The 26,102-nt window shown below is 49.5% G+C and overlaps 1 protein-coding gene across 1 annotated transcript; it reads right to left on the reverse strand.

The window, feature by feature from the left end:
* On the reverse strand, nt 15,065-25,211 carry B4GALT7 (beta-1,4-galactosyltransferase 7; the record flags this gene model as incomplete). Its single annotated transcript, NM_001168422.1, is given in 6 exon segments — nt 15,065-15,510; nt 16,041-16,145; nt 16,411-16,494; nt 17,790-18,015; nt 20,828-21,190; nt 25,160-25,211. Coding segments are annotated over 6 exon segments (984 nt in total). The 3' UTR covers nt 15,065-15,354.

Consider the following 26,102-nt stretch of genomic DNA (forward strand, 5'->3'; position numbering starts at 1 on the left):
TCCCTGCCATGCCATGTCCAGCTTCTGATACTTAAGAGCTAAACTTGAGTCACCTGGCCTGGGCACTTAGTAAAGCCAATCTACTGACACAAGGTTGTGGTGAAGGAAAGCGTAGCATTGGTACAGAGTACCAAGCAAAGAGTTCACAGCGGCTAATGGTCAAAACCTCCAAACTTCCCAAAACCCCAAAAGGTTTCAAAGCATCTTTTTTCTTTTTTTTTCTTTTTTTTTTTTTTGGCTGCTCTCAAGGCATGCGGAGATTAAAGGGTTTAATCCCAAGGGCCAGGGATTAAACCAAGCCACTGCAGTGGCAGTACCAGATCCCTAACTTGCTACACCACAAGATTAAGTCCAGCAAAGCATCTTTAAAGGCAAGGTGAGGGAGGAGAGGTTGCTGGGTGTGTGATCAGCTTGTGCACAATTCTCTGATTGGTCGATGGTGAGGTAACAGGGCAGTGTCATGGGTTAACATTATCGGTTTTTAGGCACCAGTATGTCTGGAGGCTAATGCTCATGTCATCAAGCTAATTTCTTCCATTTGGTGGGGGGTTTAGCATCTGTAAACAACTCGGGAAATGTGCATCAGATACTCTTATCTAGATAATTCAGAGAGGAGCTAAAGCAGAGGATAAGGGAGAGGTGTCTGTCCCAGGAAGACCCCAGAGGGTCCTGTTCAGTTATACTTACTTTGGTCCAGGAAGTCTGACCAGTCCACCCTCTTGTGTTTGAGGGTTCCTCATCCTTCTTCACTATAGCTCAGTGACTCAGAGCCTAACCTAAGCATGAGTGCCTTGCTTGTTCTTTTCTTCAGCCTGACTACTGCTGAGAAGTAATGGTGTCCAGCCCACGTGCAGTCATCTGTTCTCCACACTCGGTCTCTGCTGCCAAAGAAAGTTCAGGGTTCAGCAAGCTCTACGTGGTCACTGGGCTCTAGAAGCAGCAGTTTCTGGGCTCTTTGGTGCATCCTGATCTCAGCTCTGAGTGGAGGGAGGGTGCCTCCCGAAGCTGCTTTAGAGTCTGCACTCATCTTCACTATCAATCATCACTCTCGCCAGTTCCTGGGGGCAAATCCATACTCCCTTGAAGCTTTTCCAGGATGAAACTCTCAGCTTAAAAAACAACAACAACACATGAGAGTTGTGAGTTAAGTTTTATTTGAGGGCAAATAAGGACTATAGCTTGGGAGGCCGCATTTCAGATAGCTCTGAAAAATCACTCCAAAGAGGTAGGGGGGAATGTCAGTATAGATGTGATTTTGGTGAAGGGAGAGGTACGTGCAATCAAGCATACATGTTGCAGAAGTTGGCTGCTAGTCTCATGAAGGCTACTGCTAGTCACGAGGGGCAGAAAATGCAGGATTTTAGTGCTTTTCTAGAGGAGCACTAGGAGGAGGAGCACAAGGAGATGCAAGAATTGGGCTCATCAAATCTTCTCCTGAAAATATCCAGCTAACTAAAGACCTGTCCTGCCAGTTTTCCCAGAGCACACAGTGCCTCACTCCTGATCTCCACCCTGAGCTCTTTCAGGGGGTTATTGAGGGTCAGCAGCTGCAGCGGCTCATGATTTAATCTTTGTAGAGGCAGATGGCAAGTCTTAATCTCCAGTTCACAAGACCAAGAACAATGAGTGAACATGCCCAGTGGAGAGAGGGTGCACTGGGCTACCTTAATTATATCTTCACTTGAATGCACTTTGCCCCTGTGAGAAAAAGGAAGGGAAGCAGGGAAGTCCTGTTCTCACAGAGCCTAGACTATGAGACATATTCAGAGAGCTGTGGGTGCTATGAAGAGAATAAAACATGACAGTAGCTGGAATGGGGGCAATTCTTTCCACAGGATACTTAGAGAAGGGTGTTTGAGGAAGTGACATATTGAACGGAAATCTGAATATCAAGAAAGGGCCAGGAGTTCCCATCATGGCACAGTGGAAACGAATCTGACTAGTATCTGTGAGGATGAGAGTTTGATCACTGGCCTCGCTCAGTGTGTTAGGGGTCCGGCATTGCTGTGAGCTGTGGTGTAGGTCACAGACTCCACTCAGATCCTGCATTGCTGTGGCTGTGATGTAGGCCAGCAGCTGTAGCTAGCTCTGATTTGCCCCCTTGTCTGGGAACCTCCATATGCTGGGGGTGTGGCCCTAAAAAGCAAAAAAAGGGGGGGGGGCAGGTCAGGAAAGACTTTATAGATTGTTGTATCTTTATAGTTGTTAGAGATCCTAGGAAGTGTTAAATCCAGTATTTCCTAGCCCCAATTACCTTTTGAATGGGTAAAAGATTTTTTTTTTAGGACCCCACCTGCAGCATATGGAGGGGTTCCCAGGCTAGGGGTCTAATCGGAGCTACAGCTGCTGGCCTATAGCCACAGTCACAGCAACGCCAGATCCGAGCCACGTCTGCGACCCACACCACAGCTCATGCAAGATCCCTAGCCCATTGAGTGAGGCCAGGTATTGAACCGGCAACCTCATGGTTTCTAGTCGGATTCGTTTCCACTGTGCCATGACTCTGTGCCAACTCCAGAGTAAATGATTAAAACTGTCTGTTGTGGACCCCAGGCCAGAAGGAGAAGGGAAGAGGAAGTGAGCCATAAGAACTGCTGTTGCTCAGGAGGAGGAAGCAGCAACAGGAGCAGATAAGAGGCTACAACACTGATCTAGTTCAAATCCTCTTTTTTTTTTTTGTCTTTTTGCCTTTTTCTAGAGCCGCACCCGCAGCATATGGAGGTTCCCGGGCTAGGGATCCAATCAGAGCTACAGCTGCCGGCCTACACCACAGCCGCAGCAACACAGGATCCGAGCCATGTCTACGACCTAAACCACAGCTCATGGCAATGCCAGATCCTTAACCCACTGAGCAAGGCCAGGGATCAAACCCAAAACCTCATGGTTCCTAGTTGGATTCGTTAACCACTGAGCCACGATGGGAACATCCAAATCCTCTTTTTACAGAGAAGAAATCACAGATCTTGAGAAGTTAAGCAACTTTCCTGATGTCATAACAACTAGATAGTGGCAGAACCAAGACTAAAACTCTTGGCTGCTAGTCTATGATCAAAAGATATTCTGGGCGAGAGAAGCAGAAGCAAAGTCTGAGGCCAGAGCCTGGCCTTGAACTCTAATTTCTGTATGTCCAGGTTTGGTTTGAGATCTTTGGAGAGTCACTGTGATAATCTCTGACTTTACTTAGAGTCATGGTATTCTGTCCATTTCCACTAAAGAACATGTGTTTAGAGCAGATTTACCTCCCAAACAGTCTTCCTTAGATAGTGGATTGTCATTTTAAATAGAAGTATCTCAGACATTTACATATTTATAAATATTCATTAAGCAGCAACTGAGGGATAGAATGGTGAGCCAATACAGTCTCTGTTATTTTGAAGCTTAAAGTCAGGATTAGAGATATGTAGAACCACACAAATAGCTGTAAGATTGGAACAGTGATGAGCGTTAGGCAGCATTTACCAGGAGCAGTTGAAGGAGTGTGAATTTGATCTAGTTAAGGAGATCTGAATAAGCCTTGAGGAAGTAACACTTGAGGTGGGATCTGAAGGAGAATAGGAGTGATGCAAGGAGAGAGTGGGAGGGATGATGGTTCCAGTGCGAGGCAATGGCACGGGAACCTCCCTGTGACACAAGGGAGCATGGCAAGTATAAGAAGGCCACCAAGAATGTAAATTGGTACAGCCCCTACGGAGAACAGTGTGAAGGTTCCTTAAGAAACTAAAAACAGAGTTGCTATATGATCTAGCAATCTGATTCCTGAGCATGTATCTGGAAAAGATGAAAACTAATTCAAAAAGATACATGCAGAAGTTCCCACTGTGGCACAGGGGGTTAATGATCCAGCTTATCTCTCTGGAGGTGCCAGTTCAATCCCTGGCCCCAGCTTAGCACAATGGGTTAAAGGATTGGGTATTGCCACAGCTGCAGTGTAGTTTGCAGCTACAGCTTGGATTTGAATGCTGACCCGGGAACTCCCATATGCTGTACGGGCAGCCGAAAAAGAAAAAAAAAAAAAAAAAGTACATGCATCCCGATGTTCATAGCACTATTTACAATAGCCAAGACATGGAAGTAATCTATATGTCCATCAATAGAGGAATGAAGGAGTTCCCGTCATGATTCAGTGGTTAATGAACCTGACTAGTATCCATGAGGATGAGCATTCGATCCTTGGCCTTTCTCAGTGGGTTAAAGATCCAGCATTGCCCTGAGCTGTGGTCTAGGTCACAGACACGGCTCGGACCCAGCATTGCTGTGGCATAGGCCAGCAGCTCTAGCTGCGATTCAACCCCTAGCCTGGGAACTTCCATATGCCAGAGCTGTGGCCCTAGAAAAGACAAAAAAGAAGGAAGGAAGGAAGGAAGGAAGGAAGGAAGGAAGAAAGAAAGAAAGAAAGAAAGAAAGAAAGAAAGAAAGAAAAGAAAAATGGAGCTGGAGGAATCAGGCTCCCGGACTTCAGATTATACTACAAAGCAAGTCATCAAAACCGTATGGTACTGGCACAAAGACAGAAATATAGATCAGTGGAACAGGATAGAAAGTCCAGAATTAAACCCATGCATCTACAGCCAACTAATCTATGACAAAGGAGACAAGAATATACAATGGAGAAAAGACAGTCTGTTCAGTAAGTGGTGCTGGGAAAACTGGACAGCCACATGTAAAAGAATGACATTAGAACACTCCCTAACACCATACACAAAAATAAACTCAAAATGGATTAAAGACCTAAATATAAGACCAGATGCTATAAAACTCTTAGAGGAAAACATAGGCCAAACACTCTGACATAAACAACAGCAACATCTTCTCAGATCCACTTCTTAATGAGTAATGATAGTAAAAATAAAAATAAACAAATGGGACTTAATTGAACTGAAAAATTTCTGCACAGCAAAGGAAACCCTGAACAAAACAAAAAGACAACCCACAGAATGGGAGAAAATATTTGCAAATTAATCAACTGACAATGGATTAATCTCCAAAATTTATAAACACCTCCATACCAAAAAAAAAAAAAAAAAAAAAAACAAACAACCCCATCAAAAAATGGGCAGAAGATCTAAACAGATACTTCTCCAAAGAAGACGTACAGATGGCCAAAAAACATGTGAAAGTATGTTCAACATCACTCATTATTAGAGAAATACAAGTCAAACCCACTACGAGGTACCACCTTACCCCAGCCAGAATGGCCATCATCAAACAGTCTACAAACAATAAGTGCTGGAGAGGGTGTAGAGAAAAAGGAACCCTAGTACACTGTTGGTGGGAATGAATATTGGTGCAACCACTGTGGAAGACAGTATGGAGATTCCTCAGAAAACTAAAAATGGAACTACCATTTGATCCAGCAATCCCACTCCTGGACATCTATTCAGAGAAAACCATGACTTGAAAAGACACATGTACTCCAATGTTCATTGCAGCACTCTTTTCAATAGCCAAGACATGGAAACAACCTAAATGTCCGTCGACAGAGGAGTGGATCAAGAAGAGGTGGTACATATACACAATAGAATATTACTCAGCCATTAAAAGGAATGAAATATTGGCATTTTAGCAACATGGATGGACCTAGAAATTATCATGCTAAGTGAAATCAGTCAGACAATGAGACACCAACATCAAATGTTTTCACTGACATGTGGAATCTGAAAAAAGGACACAATGAACTTCTTTGCAGAACAGATACTGACTCACAGACTTTGAAAAAGTTATGGTTTCCAAAGGAGACAGTTTGGGGGGTGGGGGATGCGCTGAGATTGTGGGATGGAAATCCTATAAAATTGGATTGTGATGATCATTGTACAACTATAAATTTAATAAATTCATTGAGTAATTAAAAAAAAAGAAATCAAATTTATGGTTACCAAAGGGGAAAGGGGGGATATAAATTTGGAATTTGGGTTTAACAGATACACATTATTATATATAAAATAGATAAAGACCTACCTTATAGCACAGGGAACTATATCCAATATCTTGTAATAACCTATAATAGAGTATAATTGTGGAAATGGCCTACATCTCTCTGCAAGGCAGATCTGTGAGGCCCTGCAAATCATCAGCAAGCTCTAGGAGACTTTTAGGTTAACACTGTTGACATGATGAGGTAATATGATGCTCTCTGAAGATAAAGATGCCCTTGTTCATAGTTTTGAAGCCTTTCAATAGTAACAAAAGCTACTACTTATTGGATACTTCTTATGTATCAAATGCCATATACTATACCAGATACAGATATTGTTTATTCTCAGCAGCCATGCAAGGGAGACAGGTATTAAATGTTCCACTTTATTTTTTCCTTTTCACAGCTGCACCTGTGGCATCTGGAAATTCCCCGGCCAGGGGTCAAATCAGAGCTGCCTATGCCTTGACCTATGCAGCCTATGTCTCCAACCATGCTGCAGCTTCCAGCACCAGAATGAGGCCAGGGATCGAGCTGGCATCCTCTTAGAGACAATATCAGGTCCTTAACCCACTGAGCCATAACAGAACTCCTAAAGGTTCCACTTCAAAGGTATAGAAACAGAGTTCTCTTGTGGTGCTGTAGGTTAAAGATCAGCATTGTCAGTGCAGCAGCTTGGTTTGATCCCTAGCCTGGGAACTTCCACATGCTATGGGTTCAGCACCCCCCAAAAGTGGGAACTGGACACTGCTGCATCCAGCGCTGCAGGGCAACAGGAGATCCTGGAAGAGGGACGGTGCGACATACAAAACAAACAAGACTCTTACATCTAGAAAGTGGGGGACTGGGTGGCACTCTGCTCCATAGAACAAAGACGCCTAGGCTTTAGCACACACGATTTTTATTAGGGAAGGTGACGTGTGTTCATGAGCAAAATCAGGTGCAGGTAATGATAAAGCTCTCTCTTAGTTGTTGTTCTTTTGCACATGCACCAAATTTGTTTGCACCAAATTTGTTTACTGCATCGTTCAGCAGTTTCAATGTTCTGCAACAGGAAACCAAAGTTCGGAGAGGTTCAGTAACTTGCCTGTGGTTGCAGTGAATTCAGGGTAGAGGTGGGATGAACACCCCATCTGGCTGAAGCCAAAGTTATAGTCCCAGGTTCCTGGCTGATTCAGCCTCAGAAATTTCTCCTCTTCCAGGTGAACCTCCTGGGCCCTTCCGTTTCTGCCTCCCCCACTTCCTGCCTTAGCTTCATTTCCATGAAAAGCAAGATAAATTAATTATGTGCTAATGAGTCTTCAGCAGCAGAAAATGAGTAGGTGGCTATGACAACGTGCTAGGAGAGTCTGTGTCTTCCGCCACTGGGGTGAGATTCCGGGACACGACACAGGAAGGGCAGTGCTGGTTGGTGAACATTTCTGTTGAGGCCTTCTGATTTTGCCTGCTGTCAGGGTGAAAAGAAAACCTTCCCTGGGGCAGGGGCACTGTTGCTGAACCTCCTTCTCACTCCAAATTCCAGAGAGTAGAACAGACCATCCTCCTGCGTTATGGGCCCCAGGGCTGTTTGAAGTCTAAAGTCCCTGATAGGAGGATGCCAGAAAATGCATTCATGTGCCCAACTCACATGTAAGGCCAAACAAACTGAAATGTTGGAGTTTGGAGCAGAGAAAGTTTTATTTCAGGGCCGTGCAAGAAGAGGGGTAGGTCATGCCCCCAAACTCCAAACTTCCTGAAAGTTTTCAGCAAAGCATTTTTTTTTTTTTTCCTTCCTGCACCTGCAGCATACAGAAGTGCCCAGGCCAGGGACTGAACTTGGCCATAGTAGTGACCTGAGCCACAGCAGTGACAACATTGGTTCCCTTAACCACTAGGCCACCAGGGAACTCCCAGCAAAGCATTTTAAAGGCAAGGTGAGGGAGGTATGCACGTGCGTGATTAGCTCCTGTACAATTCTCTGATTGACTAGTGGAATGGTAACAGGGCTGTGTCACAAGGGTTAACATTATCACTCCTTAAGGTCTAGGAAGTCTGGGGGCTATGTGCTCAGTCAGGGTCATCAAATAGTTAACATCTTCCATTTGGTGGAGGGTTTTCACATCTATAAAACAACTCAGGAAATGTGCATCAGATACTGTTATCTAGGTACTTATGTAAGATACCCAGGGAAGGGCCCATAGGGTCCCGCTCAGTTAGAAGGACACAGGGTGTCATAGCTATAAGGGAAGAAAAGTCACCTCAGGAGTCAGGTCAGCCCCCAAAGCACTTTGGACTTCCCATTTCCTTAAATTCAGAATTTTCACAGAATGTCCCACTGACCACAAGCCCGGGTAGGAACTGAGCATCTTGAGTCTCTCTAGGCTTCCTCCTGTCCTGGTAAAAGGACTTTCTGGGAAATACTTGATGTTGGGCCTGTGACCTGGGTTCTGCTCCAGCAAGTTCCCCGAGGGGAGGGAAAGGGAGCATTTCTCTACTTGGCTCTGTGTTAATTAGGAAAAGGGAAATGGCCACCCAGAACAGGTGCTGCTCTTCAGGGGACTGCAACGCTTGTTCTTAAAAAGGAAGTTGGTACAAATGAGCTTAAATGAAGCAGAATTAAGGTTGGCAGGGAGCACTGGCAGTGGCTGGCAGGTGAACAGGGCGGAAAGGGTGAGCGAACAAAGATGGAGCCCATATGTGGGGGAGGGGTGGTGTCCGCTCTTCAGGGCAGGGGGAGCAGAACATCAGCTGTTAGGGCAGAGGAGGCCTAAGCAACCGTGGCTGAAGCTGTGGGCTGGAATCTGCACCAGGGAATCTCAATTCAATTCTATAGAAATTGGGGGCCTATGGGGCAGCAGGTACCATCTCTAGGCGCTGAGGTTTCAGCAGTGAATCCAGGCTCTGAGCCCTGAGTGGTGCGTGTGTGTGAATGTTCCAAAGGGATGGGGGAAGAGGGGAGAGACAATAAATACGATTTCATTTTGTGGTAATAGCTGTGAAAGCGCTGAAACAGGGAGATGCGTGTGTGCCTGTGTGCGACATATGAACTCTTTAGCATGGGTAGTCAGGGAGGCCCCTGTGAAGGAGGGGACACTGGGATGGGTCATTAAGGACAAACTGCTTCCTTCCTTCTGAGGTAAAGGAAATACTCAGTGCTGCACTATCAGACAACAAAATTCTTACCTTTCAACTATATGAAACAATAGTTCTTTCTAATCCTGAGAAGTCCACAACTAAACCTTATTTGTGGTGAGGGAAACAATTAAATTTGTGTGTGTATATACATACGTATATTTTTCTTTTATGGCCACACCTGCAGCATAATGAAGTTCCTGGGCTAGGGACTGAATCCAAGCCACAGCTGTGACCTATGCCACAGCTGAGACAATGCTGGATCCTTAACCCACTGCACCAGGTCGGGGATTGAACCTGCAACTCTGCAGCTACCTGAGCCGCTGCAGTCGGATTTCTTAACCCATTGTGCCACAGCAGGAACTCCAGTTGTTTTTTTTTTTCTGATTGCCTACAACATATGGAATTCCCAAGCCAGGGATCAGATGAAAGCCACAGTTGCAACCTATGCCACAGCTGGGGCAATGCCGGATCCTTAACCCACTGTGCCAGCTCAGAGATCAAATTTGTGCCCCAGCACTCCAGGGGTGTGGCCAATCCCACTGCAGCAAGTGGGAACTCCCCCAGGTTTTTTTTGTTAATGGCCCAACCCATGGTATATGAAAGTTCTTGGGTCAGGGATCAAATCTGAGCTGCCACAGAGACAACACTGAATCCTTAACCTACCACACCAGAGCAGAAACTCCTACACTGACTGATTTTTTGAATGTTGAACCTGTCTTGCACATAAGTTCCATTAGGTTATAGTATATAATTGTTTATATACATTTGGTAAATTAGATTTGCTAAGATTTTGTTGAGGATTTTTGCATCTATATTTTTCCTTGTGATATGCCAATTGTTCATATATTACGCCTTTTGAAATTGCCCCAGATATTCTGTTCTTCTCCCTCCCCCTCCATTCTCTTTGCATTTCAATTTGAGAATTTTCTTTCTTTTTTTCTTTTCTGTTTTTTGTCTCTTTAGGGCCACACCCAAGGCATATGGAAGTTTCCAGGCTAGGGGTTGAATCAGAGCTGTAGCTACAGGCCTTTGCCACAGCCACAGCAATGTCAGATCCAAGCTACATCGTGATCTATGCTGCAGCTTACGGCAACACTGCACCTTAACCACTGAGTGAGGCCAGGGATTGATCTCCCCCATCCTCATGGATACTAGTCAGGTTCTTAACCCACTGAACCACAATAAGAACTCAGTTTAGGAAGTTTCTATTGACACATCTTCAAGATCACTGATCCCTTCCTTGGCTTTGTTCAGTCTGTGATGCTCCCATCACAGGCATTATTCATCTCTGTTACTGTTTTTGCTTTTGATTTCTAATATTTCCTTTGATTCTTTGAGTTCTACCTCTTTGCTTAATTACCCATCTGTTCTTGCATATTGTCTACTTTTCACATTAGAGCCCTTAACAGGATTCTAGTCATAGTTTAAATTAGTCCAAAATCTGTGTCATATATATTTTTGGGGGTCTTTTTAGGGCACAGCATATGAAGGTTTCCAGGCTAGGGATCAAATAGGAGCTATAGTTGCTGGCCTAAACCACAGCCATAGCAACACCAGATCCGAGCTGTATCTGTGACCTACACCACAACTCACGGCAACGCTGGATCCTTAACCCACTGAGCGAGGCCAGGGATCGAACATACATCCTCATGGATGCTAGTCAGATTCGTTTCCACTGAGCTAAGATGGGAAATCCTCTGTGTCATATCTTGTGTTTGGTTTGATTCTTGCTTTGTCTCTCCAGTCTGCTTTCCCCCTGACTTTTAGCAGGCCATGTAACACATGATTTATTAGATAAAGGGAGGTCTGTAAAGAGATCTTTTATGTGAGATCTGATGTTAAGTCTGGTTGGGAGTTGGACTGAGTTTCACATTTACCATAGCTTTAAGTACCAGTGGCTTTAAATTCCTCTAGAGAACTTGGTGTTTTTCTCCTCTGATATCTTTGGGTTTCCCCAAGAACTTCTTAAAGTCTGTGCCTTGAAGCTCTTTCAGCTATAATCCACTATTAATACACTGGGGCCCTGTTGCTGCATTGGTAAAATTTGGAAGGCGAAGCATTTTATCATTTTATGATTGAATCTGTCTTTAATCTCATCTTTGGCGGGGGGGGGGGGGCGGGGGGGGGCGGGGGGGGAGGATCAGTGTGCCTGAACTGTGCCCTTCAGGGTGTCTCTTAGCTTTGTCCTCCCTCCTTAGGTGAGGCAGAAAGGCTAGAGGGGGCCAAGCTGGGTGACTGTCCTACCCTCCTGGGTAAGATAAGGCTCTGATAGTCCTTTTACCTGGAGAGTAGGCTTTCGTTAGGAAGATGGCTCTGGGCATATGTTTAAGTAATTTCTTTTCCCCTTCTCTTGTCCAAGCCAGGAGGAGATTTTTCTTGGTTCTTTACCGCACTGTCTCTATCCATTTGTCAAAATTACCGCTAAGTACTCTACAGTTTTGGCTCTAGCAGCCTCTACTCTAGGTCAGCTGATCTTGAATATGATCTTATCTGTCTGTCTCTCTAGGTTTGGGGGATGGCAATTTGCCCTGCAACTTCAATTCTCTGATGGTCCAAGAGAAGGAGTTGCATTTCAGGTTGTTTTTTTTTTTTTTTTTTTTTTTTTTGTATTTTTGCCATTTCTTGGGCCGCTCCCGCGGCATATAGAGGTTCCCAGGCTAGGGGTCTAATCGGAGCTGCAGCCTCTGGCCTACGCCAGAGCCACAGCAACGCGGGATCCGAGCTGCATCTGCGACCTACACCACAGCTCACGGCAACGCTGGATGGTTAACCCACTGAGCAAGGGCAGGGACTGAACCTGCAACCTCATGGTTCCTAGTCGGATTCGTTAACCACTGCGCCACGACGGGAACTCCTAATTTTTTTTTTTTTTATTAGAATTAGAATGATGACTGACAAGCTTTATGTGTTGAAGCTGAAGCAAGAAATTGCTTTTCTTTCTTTTGTTTCTGTTTGTTTTTCTTTTTACATCCTCTCCTGGGGCATATGGAAGTTTCCAGGCCAGGGATCAAATCGAAGCTGCAAACGCTGGTCTACACCACAGCCGCAGCAATGCCTGATCCAAGCTGAATCTGCAACCTATGCTGCAGCTTGTGGCAACACTGGATCCTTAACCCACTGAGCAAGGCCAGGGATCAAACCCCTACCCTCACGGACACTATGTCGGGTTCTTAACCAGCTGAGCCATAACAGGAACTGTTTGGGTTTTTTTGTTTTGTATTTTTGTCTTTTTAGGGCTGTACCCGCAGCATATGGAGGTTCCCAGGCTAGGGGTCTACTTGGAGCTATAGCTGCCAGTCTACACCACAGCCACAGCAACACCAGATCCAAGCTGCGTCTGCAACATACACCACAGCTCACGGTAACGCCGGATCCTTAACCCACTGAGCGAGGCCAGGGATTGAACCTGCAGCCTCATGTTTCCTAGTCAGATTTGTTTCCGCTGTGCCATGACGGGAACTCCAGGAATGTTTGTTTTTAATGCTCTCAAGGCATGAAGGCTGAGATGGCAAAAGGCCATGACTGTCCATTTGGCCTTTTGTGAGAGTGCCAGAGAGCACCTCCTCTGTGAAGGGAAGGCCCAGTGGAGCACCATCGATCCTGGCTCCTACAGCCCCTAGGGCTCAGCAGATCCCCTTCCCTGCCTTCACTGTCTCATCCTGGCTTCATCATCTCATTTGGCCTAGGCTCTCTCCCTTGTCCTAATTCTATCCTATAGTCCAGCATGAATCCTCCCATCAAAGATCTTTCTGTAACACAGACCTAACACTGTATCTCTCCCTGCTGGAAAACCCTGCACCCATAGAATAAAGTACAAGTTGCTCAGTGTGGCCTTCACAGATCCTCATGGTTCACCCTCGCCTTTCCTCCACTGCCACCCGATTTCCCCAGTATTGGGGTACCAGTACCCTGAACTACTTCCAGGTCTCTGAACATAACATGCTCTCTCTGACCTCTCTGGAAGCCCTCCCCATCCTGACTACATGTGAACTGACCCCCCCCCCACCAACAAGACCAGCCTCCTTGAGGAGGCCTTCCCCAAGCACCCTGTATATTCTTTATGCAGGGAGGCCTGAGCTGGGGAATAAGGTGGGGCTGAAGATTTGGGCAGCATCTGGCCTGGCCTGGGGCACCTTCTGGTGCCTGGATGATGGAGGTGGTGGCAGCAGCCATGGGAAGTGAGGGAGCACAGGGTTAGAGATATGCTCAGCTCCAGCTGAGTTGGCCAATCCTGCTTTTCTCCTGCTCATCCCATTCCCCGGTGCAGGTGGAAAGGGATGCCCCCCACCCCATCTTTTTTGTCTTCCTACCTGCCAGGTGAGCACAGGGCTTTGCTGTCACATCCACTTCCACCAGCTCCAAGAGGCTGGCATTAGGCCTTCATGTACCTAAGTCCAAGATGATGCAGTCAGGGCTGTCCAGGAGGCCAGCACACAGAAAGCACACAATCCCCCTCGCCCGGGCCTCAAGCTAAGAAAGTCCTTTGACTACCCTTGCACTGTAAGCAAGGCCTGCTTGCCCTTCACTGTACTGAGTGGAGCTGAATTGTTGGGGGAGGTCAATTTAGTATTGTAAGGACTCTTTCTTATAAGTTTAAACAGTGGAATCTGAAGCTCTTCACTCCTTCCACTCATCTCTGCTTAAATCCCTTGGTTTATGCTCAGGTTGTACAGTGTACAACCCACACAACTGCACACAGCAGCCCTAAGATCATCCTCAGAGGAGGAGCCTTTTTGGAGCAGAGCTGTTCAATCTACCTTCCTAACCTCAATCCCTTGCTCCAACAGTTCAAGGGTCCTATTTATTGTTTTTGTTTGTTTGTTTGTTTGTTTGTTTGTTGTCTTTTCTAGGGCCACACTCGTGGCATATGGAGGTTCCCAGGCTAGGGGTCTAACTTGAGCTGCAGCTGCCGGCCTACGCCAGAGCCACAGTAACACTGGATCTGAGCCATGTCTGTCACCCACACCACAGCTCACAGCAACTCTGGATCCTCAACCCACTGAGCGAGGCCAGGGATCCAACCCGCAACCTTGTGGTTCTTAGATTCGTTAACCATGCCACTACAGGAACTCCAAGGGTCCTATTTATAGTTAAACAAACTGGTCTCAGTCTCCTCTGACTTCTGCCCCAAATCTTTGACAATCAAATGCCTTGAAGGAGTGATTTACCTTTCAGGGCTGCTCCCTTCCCTCTCTCACTGGCCCCAGGCATCCTCCAGATGTTTTCTCCAAGATCACATCCCAGCTCCACCAACTTCCTTGGCTCCCTTCCTTCTATCTCCGTGGTATCTGGCAATCACTGGCCATCTCCCTCTTGCTATGGGAACACTCCAGGGACTCTATTTCCCATCTTCCTCCTGCCTCAGAAACGTGGTCTTCACTTCCTACCTACCCTCAGTCCAGTCCTGCCTACCCACCCTCAGTCCAGTCCTGTGGATCTATTTCTGTCCGTCTCAGCGAGGCAGGATGAAGCACCTCTTCCGGTAAGAGCCCACCAGGGTCTGATGGTGGTCAGACTGTCCAGAAGGGCAGTGAAACCTGGAGGGCAAGGAGAGGTGGCAGGGACTTTGGGTCTTTGGCTTCTCTTCCACCTGAGTTTCCCCTGGCCCTGTCATCCCCAGCCGTGCTCCAACTCCTTGCCAGCTTGTAACTAAGAGCTAATAACTAATTTATATCTTTTGCCCCATCTGCTTCCTCTCAGCCACAGGTGACAAACTGGTGGTTCAGAACTCATTTGGTTTGGCCTGCCATACTTTTTTAAAGTTTCAATTAGTTGCTATCATTTAAAAATTAACCAATTTCACTTAAGAATCCATAATTCTAGTTTCTTTTGAAAAATCAGAAGATCTGGCCATGCTTGGTCCACATTCCAGACAACCAGCCAGAGCTGGTCTCAGCTGCTCTTTCTATGGAGCTTGCATGAAGTCTCTGCAGTCTTAACCCTCCTGATGACACTGGCCACCCACGTCAATGGCCCAGCTTCTAACTGTATCTTGGCACGAGGCAGTCCAGAGGAAGGAACAAAAGCCTGCATATCTCAGCACACGAAGGAGGGCAGGGCAGGGCGGAGAGTCCCAGTTGGGAACTACGTTCATCCCAGCCTCTCTCCATCACTGTTTATTGCCAGCAGCGTCCCAGGCACCCTGTGTGTGTCTTGTCCCGGCTCAAGCCTGCCTCTGGGGGCTGGGCTGCTGCAAACACATGGCTTGCTGTCCATTACTTCAGGCCACTCCATGTTCTACTGGAGCGGAGCCCGGGGCCTGAGGCTTTGTCTTGGACCTGAGTAGCAGCGTGGCCTGTAGGCACAGGCTTCCTTCCTGTCCAGCCAACTCAGCCAAATGTGCACCAGGGAGTGGCAGCCTTGTCACAGTCCAACAGGATGTTGAGAACAGTGCAAGGGGCCCCGCCCACAGACAGAGCTGTTCGCGAATCCACACGGTACTTCACGGTGCTCAGGCCTCCCTCCCGGTCCACCTTGAACTGCTCCTGGGAAGGAAATGGGGAGAGGGCATGTACTTATGGCTTCATAGGTGCCAGCCATCCACTGATCACCCGTGACCTCATCATCAGAGGTCCCATGATCGTCACAGAAGAGAGAGGAAAGTAAAGCTCAGGGACAGGAAGGCTCTTGCCCATGGCTGCACCCCCTGCTCAGCAGGAGAGCAGAGATTTCCCAGGTGAACTTATCTGGCTCCTAGAGAAAAGGCTGTTCAAGGGATAGGGACTTCTGTGTCACTGGTCTGCCTGGGGATCTGGCACCTTCAGCTGAATACTGTCCCCACCCACCATATATACTGTCTGCAGAGACTCTGAGGTCTTGGCTGACCCACAGTGCCCAGGGGCTGTGGCAGCCACCAGAGCAGGGGACGGTGCCCAGGCAGAATGTCCAGCAATAGACCTGGGCTGAGCAGGGGAGGATGGGGTCACCTGAACTCAAGGAGAACTTGGTGAAATGCTTGGGCTGCCAGCTCCCCACATACCACCTACCCGTCCCTGACCACGACACCGGCCAGCACCTGTTTTTGAGCTGCGATGCGCTTCTGGTCCCTCTTCCTCCAGGCTGGGTCATGCAGGTGGCGAAAAGTCTTGTACCCAGTTGTGATTCCCGAGGGGCGGAAAAGCTAAGGAAGCCGAAGGAAGGTGGGTCAGGCTGCCTCTCCTGGTACCCTGGCCCTCACCACTCGTCCTCTGGGATCCCACTGCCTGCCACAGCCCACAGGCAGGGGCCTGCAATCCCACCCTGCAGCAGAGGTGTGCTCATCAGGGGCGGGGCTGGGAGAGGAACCAGGGCTGCCATTTCCCAGCCCTGGAACTTCATCTGAGGGCAGAGGGGAACCTCAGGGCACCCATGATGGCTGAGGAGGTGGGGGAAAGGGGGAGCTTTACCTGGAGCCCAGCTCCTTTGATGCGTCGGTAGAACTCATCATCTTCGCGGCCCCAGCCCCAGAAGCGGTTGGACATCCCATTGCACTGACACAGAGAGAGGTAGTGTCACCTGCCCCATCCTCCAAGGGTGCCCTCTGGTCAGCTACCACTCAGCAGTTCCTAGCCCGAGGCAGGCCAGGCCAGGCCCCTTTTCCTCCTCCTCCCTGGCAGTTCTGTTTTCATTTTCTTTTATTTTTCTTTTTTGGCCACACATGTGGCATATGGAAGTTCCCAGGCCAGGGGCTGAATCTGAGCTGCAGTGGCAACCTACACCACAGCCGCAGCAATGCTGGATCCTTAACCCACTGCAATCCCTGGCAGTTCTGAATGGACACTCACATACTTAGTTTCCACGACTTCTGTGGTATTGGGGAAATAGTTAGCATACCCCAGTCCCTCTGCCTGTTCTAATGGGGCCTTGAATTTTTATGAGATGAATAATTTCTCAAAAATGTCTGACTGGCGGGAGGAGACCTCTGGAAAGCTGGTGATGGGCAGAAGTGCCACCTTCTGCTCCATTTCTGCCTGGCCCCATACTCCCATTTCTCCAGGGGTAGCTCTGCCTTGGCCTCTTCCTCTGTGTGGGAGAGGGACAGTGGGCTCTATAGCAGACATCTGGTTTTACCACCCAACTTTGGGGTTTATTTACTTTAAGCTGGCTTTAGCCACAGCTTGAAGAGAGGAGCAGGAGAACAGGGATGAAGGAGAACGGAGGAGCTGGGGGGAGGTGGTAAGTCCCGCTAAGCCACTTGATTCTTCCCACTCCACACCCCACCCCACAGTGACTGATTCAAGGCTGGGTCCGTGACTCAAGCCAGGCCAATCAAAGGCCAGTGTGGAGGAGCCGTGGGCCTCCTGACTGGGCTGTTGGAAAAGGGGGCTCCATCTTCCACTGGGCCTAGATGGATGCAGGTTGCAGCTAAAATCACCACCTTGCATCCTGAATGTCTGACAAGAAATCCAGTCTGGAGAAGGCAGAGCTGAGAGATGGAAGGTGAAATGGTGTCCCAGTGACACTGTCTGAAGCTGGGCAAGATGAACCTGAAGCCAGACCTTGCTCCCAGCCCCACCGAGACTTTTCCATTTTGAGAGCCAACGATCCCCAGGGCCTCTGAAGCCGGCCTGCAAGGGGATTCTGTCCCCGCCGTGGTAGAAACATCCCTAACTGGCTTGCCCTGTCCTAGTCCTCTCTCTCGCCTCTAGCTGCTCCTGGGCTCCCTTGCTGGCCTTGCGCAGGACTCCCCTGTCTGCTGGGCCCCAGGACTACTGACCCTCTTGCCATTTTGCCCCCACCCAGGGGGGCTCCCAGGCTTTGAGCAGAGCCGGCAGACAGGCCTCACCAGCTGGTAGTGCTGCTTGGAGAGCAGCAGGATGCCGCCGACATAGGTCTTGTAGTGGTAGAGCGGATGGAGCTCTGGGGAGGCCACATGGAAGGGCCCGGCCTCCGGGAAGCCATAGTCGAGCTCCTCGTTGAGAGGGAGCAGGTCCACGTCATGCATGGCGATGTAGTCCGTGCTGTTGCCGCTCTCCAGGAAGCCCACATTGATGAGTGCCGCCCGGTTGAACCTGTGCAGGGCGCCGAGGCTGGGCAGAGGGTGGCGAGCTTGCCCTCGCCCAATCTCTGCGTGAGAGCCCATCCTCCATGGCACCCACCGCCTTCCAGTCCGACACCAACTTCAAAGTGGGGCTGCCCAGCTGCACATCTGTCCCTCCACTCATCTCATGAATGGCTGCTGAGTATCTACTATGTGCCAGAAACTGTTCAGAGCACTGGAGATACGGCAGTGAGAAATCAAAGCCTTGCCCTCAAGGAGCTGACATTCTAATAAGAGAATAAACAAGTAAATATGTAACAAGCCAGGCAGTAGTCAGTGCTGGGAAGAAGAGTAAAGTAGGAGGAAGAGGAGGATAAAGCCTGCTGGCAGGTAGAGGGTGTCCTTTTATGACGAGGTGGTCAGGGAGGGCCAGCAGAACAGGGTGATCCGTGAGCAGAAACCTGAAGGTCTGAGGGAAGGAGCCCTACAGAATCAGGAGGAAAGGGGCAGAGGGGAGAGGGACTGAGAAGGCCCAAGGCAGGAGCTGACACCAGTGAGTGAAGGGGCTGAGGTCAGAGGGTGACAGGGCCCTGATGGACTTGGGCTTTGAGCCTGGATGAGATGGGAAGCCACTGAAGGGCTTAAGTGAAGGCATCATGTGCCGTGGCTCAGGGTTTAACAGGATGACTAGTTGGGGTGCGCAGAAGAGCCTGCAGGTGAGGGGTGGAAGCAGGGAGACAGGTTGGGAGGCTGTTACAACAATTTAGGCATGAGGTGATGATGCCTTCACTCAGGGAGGCAGCAGCAGAGGGGGAGAAGTGGGCAGACTCCAGAGGCATATTCTGCTGAAGCACTATACATGCTGTGTAGGGAGGGTGGAGCATGACTCCAGGGCTTTCTGGTCTGAACACGGCTGGGAGCGTGAATTCCATCCCCTAAAAATGGGAATGGGGCAGCGGAAGCAGGCCTGGGGTGGGTGGGAAATCAGGAATTCCGTTTTGACCACGTTAAGCTTGAGATGCCTGAGACCACCAAGCGGAGGGCTGCTCAGGGGGCTGGCTAGATACGTGGGTCTGGAGTAGAGGAAAGACTCTGGACACAGACTCAGGAGTCATCAGGTCAGGGTAGAGATGGGATTTGATGCCCTGAGTTGGATAAGCTCCATGGAGAAGGGATTGGAGCTAGAAAAGAGGGGGCCCATGCACTGACCCCCATGGAGCACCAAGGCTGAGACATCAGGGAAATGAGGCGGAACCAGCAAAGGAGGTGGGGAGGTGTGGCCAGTGAGGAAGCAGAAGCAGAGCACTGACCAGGAAGTCAAGCAGAATATTTCAGGAAGGAAGAAGTAATCCACCTGGCAGATGCTGCCGGAGGAGCTACAGGATGAAGCCTGAGGATGGGGCTTTAGATGACTGAGGTGGGCTCAGTGGTGATGTCAACAAGAGCTGTTTAAATGTCATCACGAGGGTAAATGTCTGAGTGGAATAGGTTCGTGAGAGAGAGATGGAGGAGAAAAGGAAGTTTTGCTAGAAAGGGGAGCAGAGAAAAGGCGATACCTGTGGGTGATATGGGGATCAAGGGGAGGGGTCTCTTTTTTCTTTTTAGATGGAAGCTAGTTCAGGATGCTTATTGACCCGAATGTTCCAGGAAGAGGGAAAATTGATCATGAAGGAAAGAAAAGTGCCAATGGCTGAAGTGACATCCTTGAGTAGGAGAGCAGGAAAGGGACCCAGTGCCCTGGGAGTAAAAGAGTGGGCCCTGGAGGGGCTGGGCCGGGTATCCGAGGCAAGAAGTAAGGATGCCTGCACAGAATCAGCAAAAGGAGTCCAGGGGTGGGGACCTGGGCCAGTTCTCTTTCCAGTTGGTTCTATTTTCTCAAGTTGAAAGCAAAGTCATCAGCTGAAGGTGAGGATGGGGAGGAGGAGAGGAGTGGGTGTGCAAAGTGGCGGGGGTGGGGGAGCAGCTGACCGGAGGAATGAGAGCTTCTGGGCCAGCAGGGCTCAACGTCAGGGAGATGAGCAGTGTCTCCAGACACATCCAGCTGCCAGGTGCCAGTGTGGAACAGAGCCCAGGCAGAGCCCAGTTTTATCCGGCGAGAATTATGCCAGGGAGAAAGGGGAAGGGAGTTGAGGTGGATGTGAGGGACCATGAATCCAAGTTAGGTCAGGACAAAGTGAGGACAAGGAGGGAGGTGCACGCTGGGAGGATTGTGGACTAAACGGTCTGGTGGGATCCAAGCATTGCTGGAGTCTGTCTCCCAGTAGGAGCGAGTTGGAGGGAAAGGAGATGGGGATGGAGCGTAAGATGCTTGGATTGTGATCATGGAGGGTTGTGGTTTGGGGTGAGGGCAAGGATTTTAGGATAATGCCAGAGTGAGAACACCTTTAAAGCTGTGGCCTTGACCGTCCTTTCCCTGATCCCCACAGCCAATCCACCAGCAAGCCCCATCTGCGCTCCCTCCACATCACTTCCCGCCAACCCCTCTGCTGTGCAGGCCGAGCCCCCATGAGCGCAGGTGACTGCAATGACCACTCAGCAGATCTCCCCGCTCTCCCTCTTGTCCTGGGATGATCTAGTCCACAGATGGCAGCCACAGGGACCTCTGTAAAATGGAAATGAAATCAAGGGCCTCCCCAGCCCCAAACCCTCCCTGCAAATTCCTGTCACCCTCTCCCCAGTGAGAGCGGTCGAGTACCTCCTGTCCTCTTGCCACTGCCCTGGATGGCCTTCACAGGCCTGGGCCACCGGGCATTGGATTGCTGTAGGGAGAGGGTACAGGGCCCGAGAGGCCAGGGCCCCATTAGGCTCAGGTGAGCAGGGCTGGCTCAGCAGCTGGTCCCTACCTGAAATGATCCACCTGGTTGAGCACATAGATGTGGTGTTGGATCTTCTTCTTGCTTAGGAAGCGGTGCATGTGGGGCACAAAGACCAGGAGCTCCTCGAAGCGTTCTCGGAACGGCACCAGCACTGCCAGACGGTGGGGGCCCCACGACTCATCTTCTTCCCAGTGTTCTGGGGGCAGCTCTGGTGGGCAGGCCCGGGATGGGCCCAGGGTCTCCTGCCCTTGTCCCCTGGCTGCCTGGGCCACGTCCCCAGAGCAGCTAAGCTGCAGCCAGAGCAGAGAGAGGAAGCCCAATAGGAGACAGGCAACGAAGAGGTGGAAGACAGAGCATTTCCTGGGGAGGCCGCTGGGGATCAACCTGGACCTGGGACAAGAACAGGGAGTGGGTCAGAAGGGCAAGGCTGAACCGAGGTCATGTAACAGACACCTTCTTTGGCTTCCCACAAATAAGGCACACGTGACTGGTCCGCCCCAAGCACCCAGGAATTAGTGCAGAAGCAACTTTAGTACTTTAATTCGTGCTCCTACCATGCATCAGAATCCTGCCTACAGCTCTAGGCCCAGCTTGAGGCACACTATCTCCAGGAGGCCCTCCAAGCACTCCCAGGCCTTGGAGCTGCCACTTCCTCGATGCTCTCTTACTGTCTGTGCCTGAGTCCTGGCTAGATCAAGAGGGCAGGGACGAGACTCCTTGTCCCTTGCACTTGCCCTTTCCCAGGACAATGGCTCATGATGGCAGGAGCCCCATCTTTGAGATCCCACCCACTTCCACTTCAGGGGAGATCCACCTTCTCCCCTGAAGGTTCACCCTCAGCAGAAACATTGGGTTCATCCTGCTTCTCACTTCAGAAAGCTCCCCAAAACAAGCCTGTGTGCTGGCATCAAGCCCCCTTGAAAAAATCACTATTTACTCTGGGAAGATCAGGTCTGTCTCCAAACTAATGTCAGGCCCAAAACAACAGTGATGGTTCACTAAATGTGTCTCAAAGCTTCAGTCCAAGGGGCAGCCCATGTGACAAGAGATGAGAGACAGAAGAGGGAAAGAAAGATGAGGGCCAGGAACACGCTCAGGCTCACTTCAGAAACTGGAAAAATAGCGGAATATCTTAGACTTTGAGGTAGTGCTGGGAGAGACTGCCCTTTGGGCTGTGAAGTACAAAGAAATGGATGGAATTCACCTGATTTCTTTGCCCCTCTTCCTTCAAGTTCCTGAGGACAGTGAAGGAGCTGAGGAATCCAAGAAAAGGAAAGCTCCTCTACTCTGAGGTAATCTGCAAAGCAATCTACTGTATAAGCTCTGAGAGTCACCAACTAGCTACCAGGTCATATAGACTCACCTCCTAAGTGCCCTTGGTCCTTCCTCACCCACTGCCTCTATTTTATCTCAAGTCTCATCTGGTCCTTGCCTTGTTCAGACCCATTCAATATCATGGATGATCCTCCTTTGCTCAAGAGGTAATGGCCAAATTCCTTGGCCTCAAGGTCACAATCCTGTGTGACCCGGCTCATCTCCAGTTGCTCCTTGTTATTCACCCAGTGCTACACATAGGGAAACTCAGACTTTCTCCACTCACCAGATTCCTTCCTGTACCAGCCCTCACAAAGCCTGCTGCTTCTGCCTAAAATGACTTCCCTTATTCTATCTGCCTGGAAGCACCCCAATGATCCTTCAGGGCCAAACTCTAACACCATGGCCCGCACTGTGACCCCTGCTCCTGTCACATGGACATAAACTGAAATACATATATCCTCCTTTGTGTTCCCATGGTTTCCAGTAGTGCCCTCTTTGAATCCTTTATATATATATATATATATATATATATATATATACATTTTCTTTTTTTTTTTTTTTTTGTCTTTTTGCCTTTTCTAGGGCTGCTTCCCGCGGCATATGGAGGTTCCCAAGCTAGGGGTCTAATCGGAGCTCTGGCCGCTGGCCTACGCCAGAGCCACAGCAACGCAGGATCTGAGCCACGTCTTCGACCAACACCACAGCTCACAGCAACACCGGATCCTTAACCCACTAAGCAAGGCCAGGGATCAAGCCCGAAACCTCATGGTTCCTAGTTGGATTCGTTAACCACTGCGCCACGACGGGAACTCCAAAGCCTTTGGAATTCTGAAATCATCTGTGTCCCTGCTTGTCTTCCCCATTGGTAATCAGATTCATATCTGTGCCCACAGCACAAGTCACACAGCAGAGGACTTGCTAAGTGAGTTATAGGAAGGGTTCAAGCATTCAGGGCATGCTTGCCAAATACAAGAGCCAGATCAACTTCTGCCTCTCTCTTGAGGCACAACTGCCAACTTGGAAGCCAGCAGCCCTGAGACCAGGCGCGGGTCCCATACGCAGCAGAGAAGGGGCCTGGTAGGACACCCTCACAGGCTTCTGACTTACCCCCCGTTGTCCTGTGGTGGGGGTTTCCGCTGGGGAGGAGCAAAGGCCAATCCTGCCAGTGGCCTGGTAAGTCTGGAACCTCTACAGATTCTCTCTTTGGGTTCTTTCTTGGGGTGGGGTAGAGGCCAGGGAGAGGGACACTGGGCAATATCCCACCTTGGGGGAAGAAGCAGTGACCATTATCTGGGAGAATGGCATGGATTGGGCATTCCATGCACTTCCACATGCTGATCCCTCAGTCCAGCCTTTCCTTCCTCCCAGGATACATACTCATGGGCACTCTCTTCCTGTGCCCCAAACCATTGAACAACCGAATTTAGAGCCGAATTTAGTGTCCTCTGGACCTTGGACACTGAGAAAAGTTGCTCCTTGTGCCACCTGGTGGCAAACTTTAGATCTGCAGTCTCAGCTGCTCCCAGACCCAGGCCACTCTGGTTCTGGGGAGGCAGACTGGAAGAGGTTTTGTCTACATCATCAGTCTGTGCCCAAGGCTAATGAGAGGCAGATTCAAACCCATACAGACTGGTTCCAGTGCCATAATTCTTAACTGCTACAATAGCCTGCATCTGTTGCACGGATCTTTGTACCTGTGGGTCAAAAGTAGCACTGACATTGGTAAAGTTTTCTGGGAGCATGGTTATGTTCCAAAAGTTTATGGGAAGGAATTGGGAACTGGACATTCTCCTCCATTACCTTTCCTTTCTTCTCTCACACAAACCTTAGTGGTACAGGTTTGACTACTCAGCTGCTCTGGTGTCAGCACCTTCAAGCTGCAAAAGCAACTGGAAGTCAACTGGCATCTCCTCTATGCCAAGCAGTGTCAAGAGTTTTACATATATGACTTCCTTTCATCCTCAGATAGACTTGAAGAGCAGATATTATGATCCCTGTTTCAGAGATGGAAAAGCTGAGGAGAAAGATTTAAGTCTGCTTCTGGTCACATGGCTATCAAAGAGGATTCCTGTCCAGGCCTAAATCCACAGTCCAGGCTTTCTACCATAGTCCTGTCTTCTCGCTTCAACACAAAGTCTGAAAAATCCCCAAAGATTAAAGAGTTGTGCCCACTCTATTCCAGTCGTTAGGCATCTGGCAAACTTAAGAGACATAAAGAAAATGAGGTGACATCCACTCACTAGGTAGATCCACCATCATGTGTTCTAGTGAGCAGAGTTTTGGCAGTTCATCTCAAAACTGAAGTGTGGGTGTCCTTCCAAATGTAAACGGCCAAATAGCTCTCCTCTACCTCCCATTTTGCTTTAGTGGTAATCACTAGCTAAGGTCTGGGTCAAGCTCACACCCAACACAAGGGGCAGACCACATTCAAGCACAGCTACACCGGAAATGAACTAACGTTGCAGTCTGAGGAGTGTTTAGTCTCCGCCAGGCAGTGGCCAGCCAGGCAGAGCATAGAGCTTCTGTTGGGTGTATTCTTCTGGGCAGTCAGAAAAGACTGGGGAAGCATGAGGAGGGAGGGTAGGGTCTACGGCAACGTGGATGTGATGCGGGATGCAGAGACCAGAGAAAGACAGAACCTCTGAAACCAGAGACAGACAGAGAGACATCCACTGAGGGAGGCCAACGAAGCCAGAGACCTGCACGATGATAGAGGCCAGTGGAAAAACACAGAAACCCATGAGAGAAAGAGACTCGAACAGAGGGATAGAAACTCACAAAGGGAAGTCAACGGAGAAATACAGACCTGCTGCGTGAGGAAGACCTGCGGAGTGACGGGGACTGGTAGAGACAGAGACCTACACACAGAGAGACAGAGACGCGAATACAGAGAGAGCAGTGACCCACAAGGAGAACCACAAACCCTCAGAGAGCCCCGCAGAGACGGAGACGCGACGGCCTCGGGCTGCTGAATCCCACGGGGCGGCCCGGAAAGGATCGGCACCCGGGAGGACGTGGCCCGGGCCGGCCACCGCCGCTCACCTGCCGTCCTCCCAGGGCAACTGAGCCGCTTTCCTCCGGGAGGGGAACATCGTTGGGGGAGGCGGCGGCGCATGGAGCTCTAGCTCCGAGCCGGGCCAGCCCGGCCTCCCCGGCCTACGCGGCGCCTCCGCCTCCCGCCCCGCCCAGGCCCGTCCGCCCCGCCCCTGGGTCCGCTGGGTCCGCTGCTCCGGCCGAGCCGTGTGCTCCCCGGAGCTGCAGCGTCAAAGGTTCCGCGTCCGGAGGAACACGTGAGCGCTCCAACCGCCTGAACTGCTGTTTTCCGAGAACCGCTTAACATCCCGAGAAATTGGGACCCCAGGGAGGGCTCAAGTCAATGGTCTGGGACTGGACTAAGACCACAAACTTCCAAATCAGCGCCCTGGATCTCCTGCGTCTTCCTCCTCTTCCCAAGGGAAGGCAGGGAGCGTCTGAGCCGCGGTCAACCCAGGTGCAACAAGCTTGGATGGGGACAGAGCCAAGTGCAGGGTTCACCTGGGGTTCGGGCAATACCCTAAGTGATACCCCAAGTAGTAGTTAGGAGCGGCACTAAAGGCAAATTGACTGTATTTGAAACCTGATTCTGCCAATTTGGCTGTTTGGGAGCAAGGCACAATATTTTGCTTCTGTTTCCTCACCTAAGTAAATTGTTCTGATCTATATGGTTACTGTGAGGATTAAAGGAGAGAAAATGCAAACACTTGGTACAGTGATGGGCACAATAGTCAACGCTATATAAATGATAAATGTCATCCAGGGGAGGAGTACTTAGGTGGAGCTGAGGTGAGTACTTAAGAAGGGCATAGAAGATAGATTTCCCATATCTGACCTGTCACTGTAATTTAGCCCTATGCTGGGCCAGCTTCCCTCCTGGGAAGAGAGAGTGGCAATGTTATTAGACTTAATCTCTGTTCTTCCAGGCAAATTTTGTTTCCTAATAAATAGC

This window comes from Sus scrofa, chromosome 2, assembly GCF_000003025.6.
Source record: "Sus scrofa isolate TJ Tabasco breed Duroc chromosome 2, Sscrofa11.1, whole genome shotgun sequence".
Taxonomy (NCBI): Eukaryota; Metazoa; Chordata; class Mammalia; order Artiodactyla; family Suidae; genus Sus; species Sus scrofa.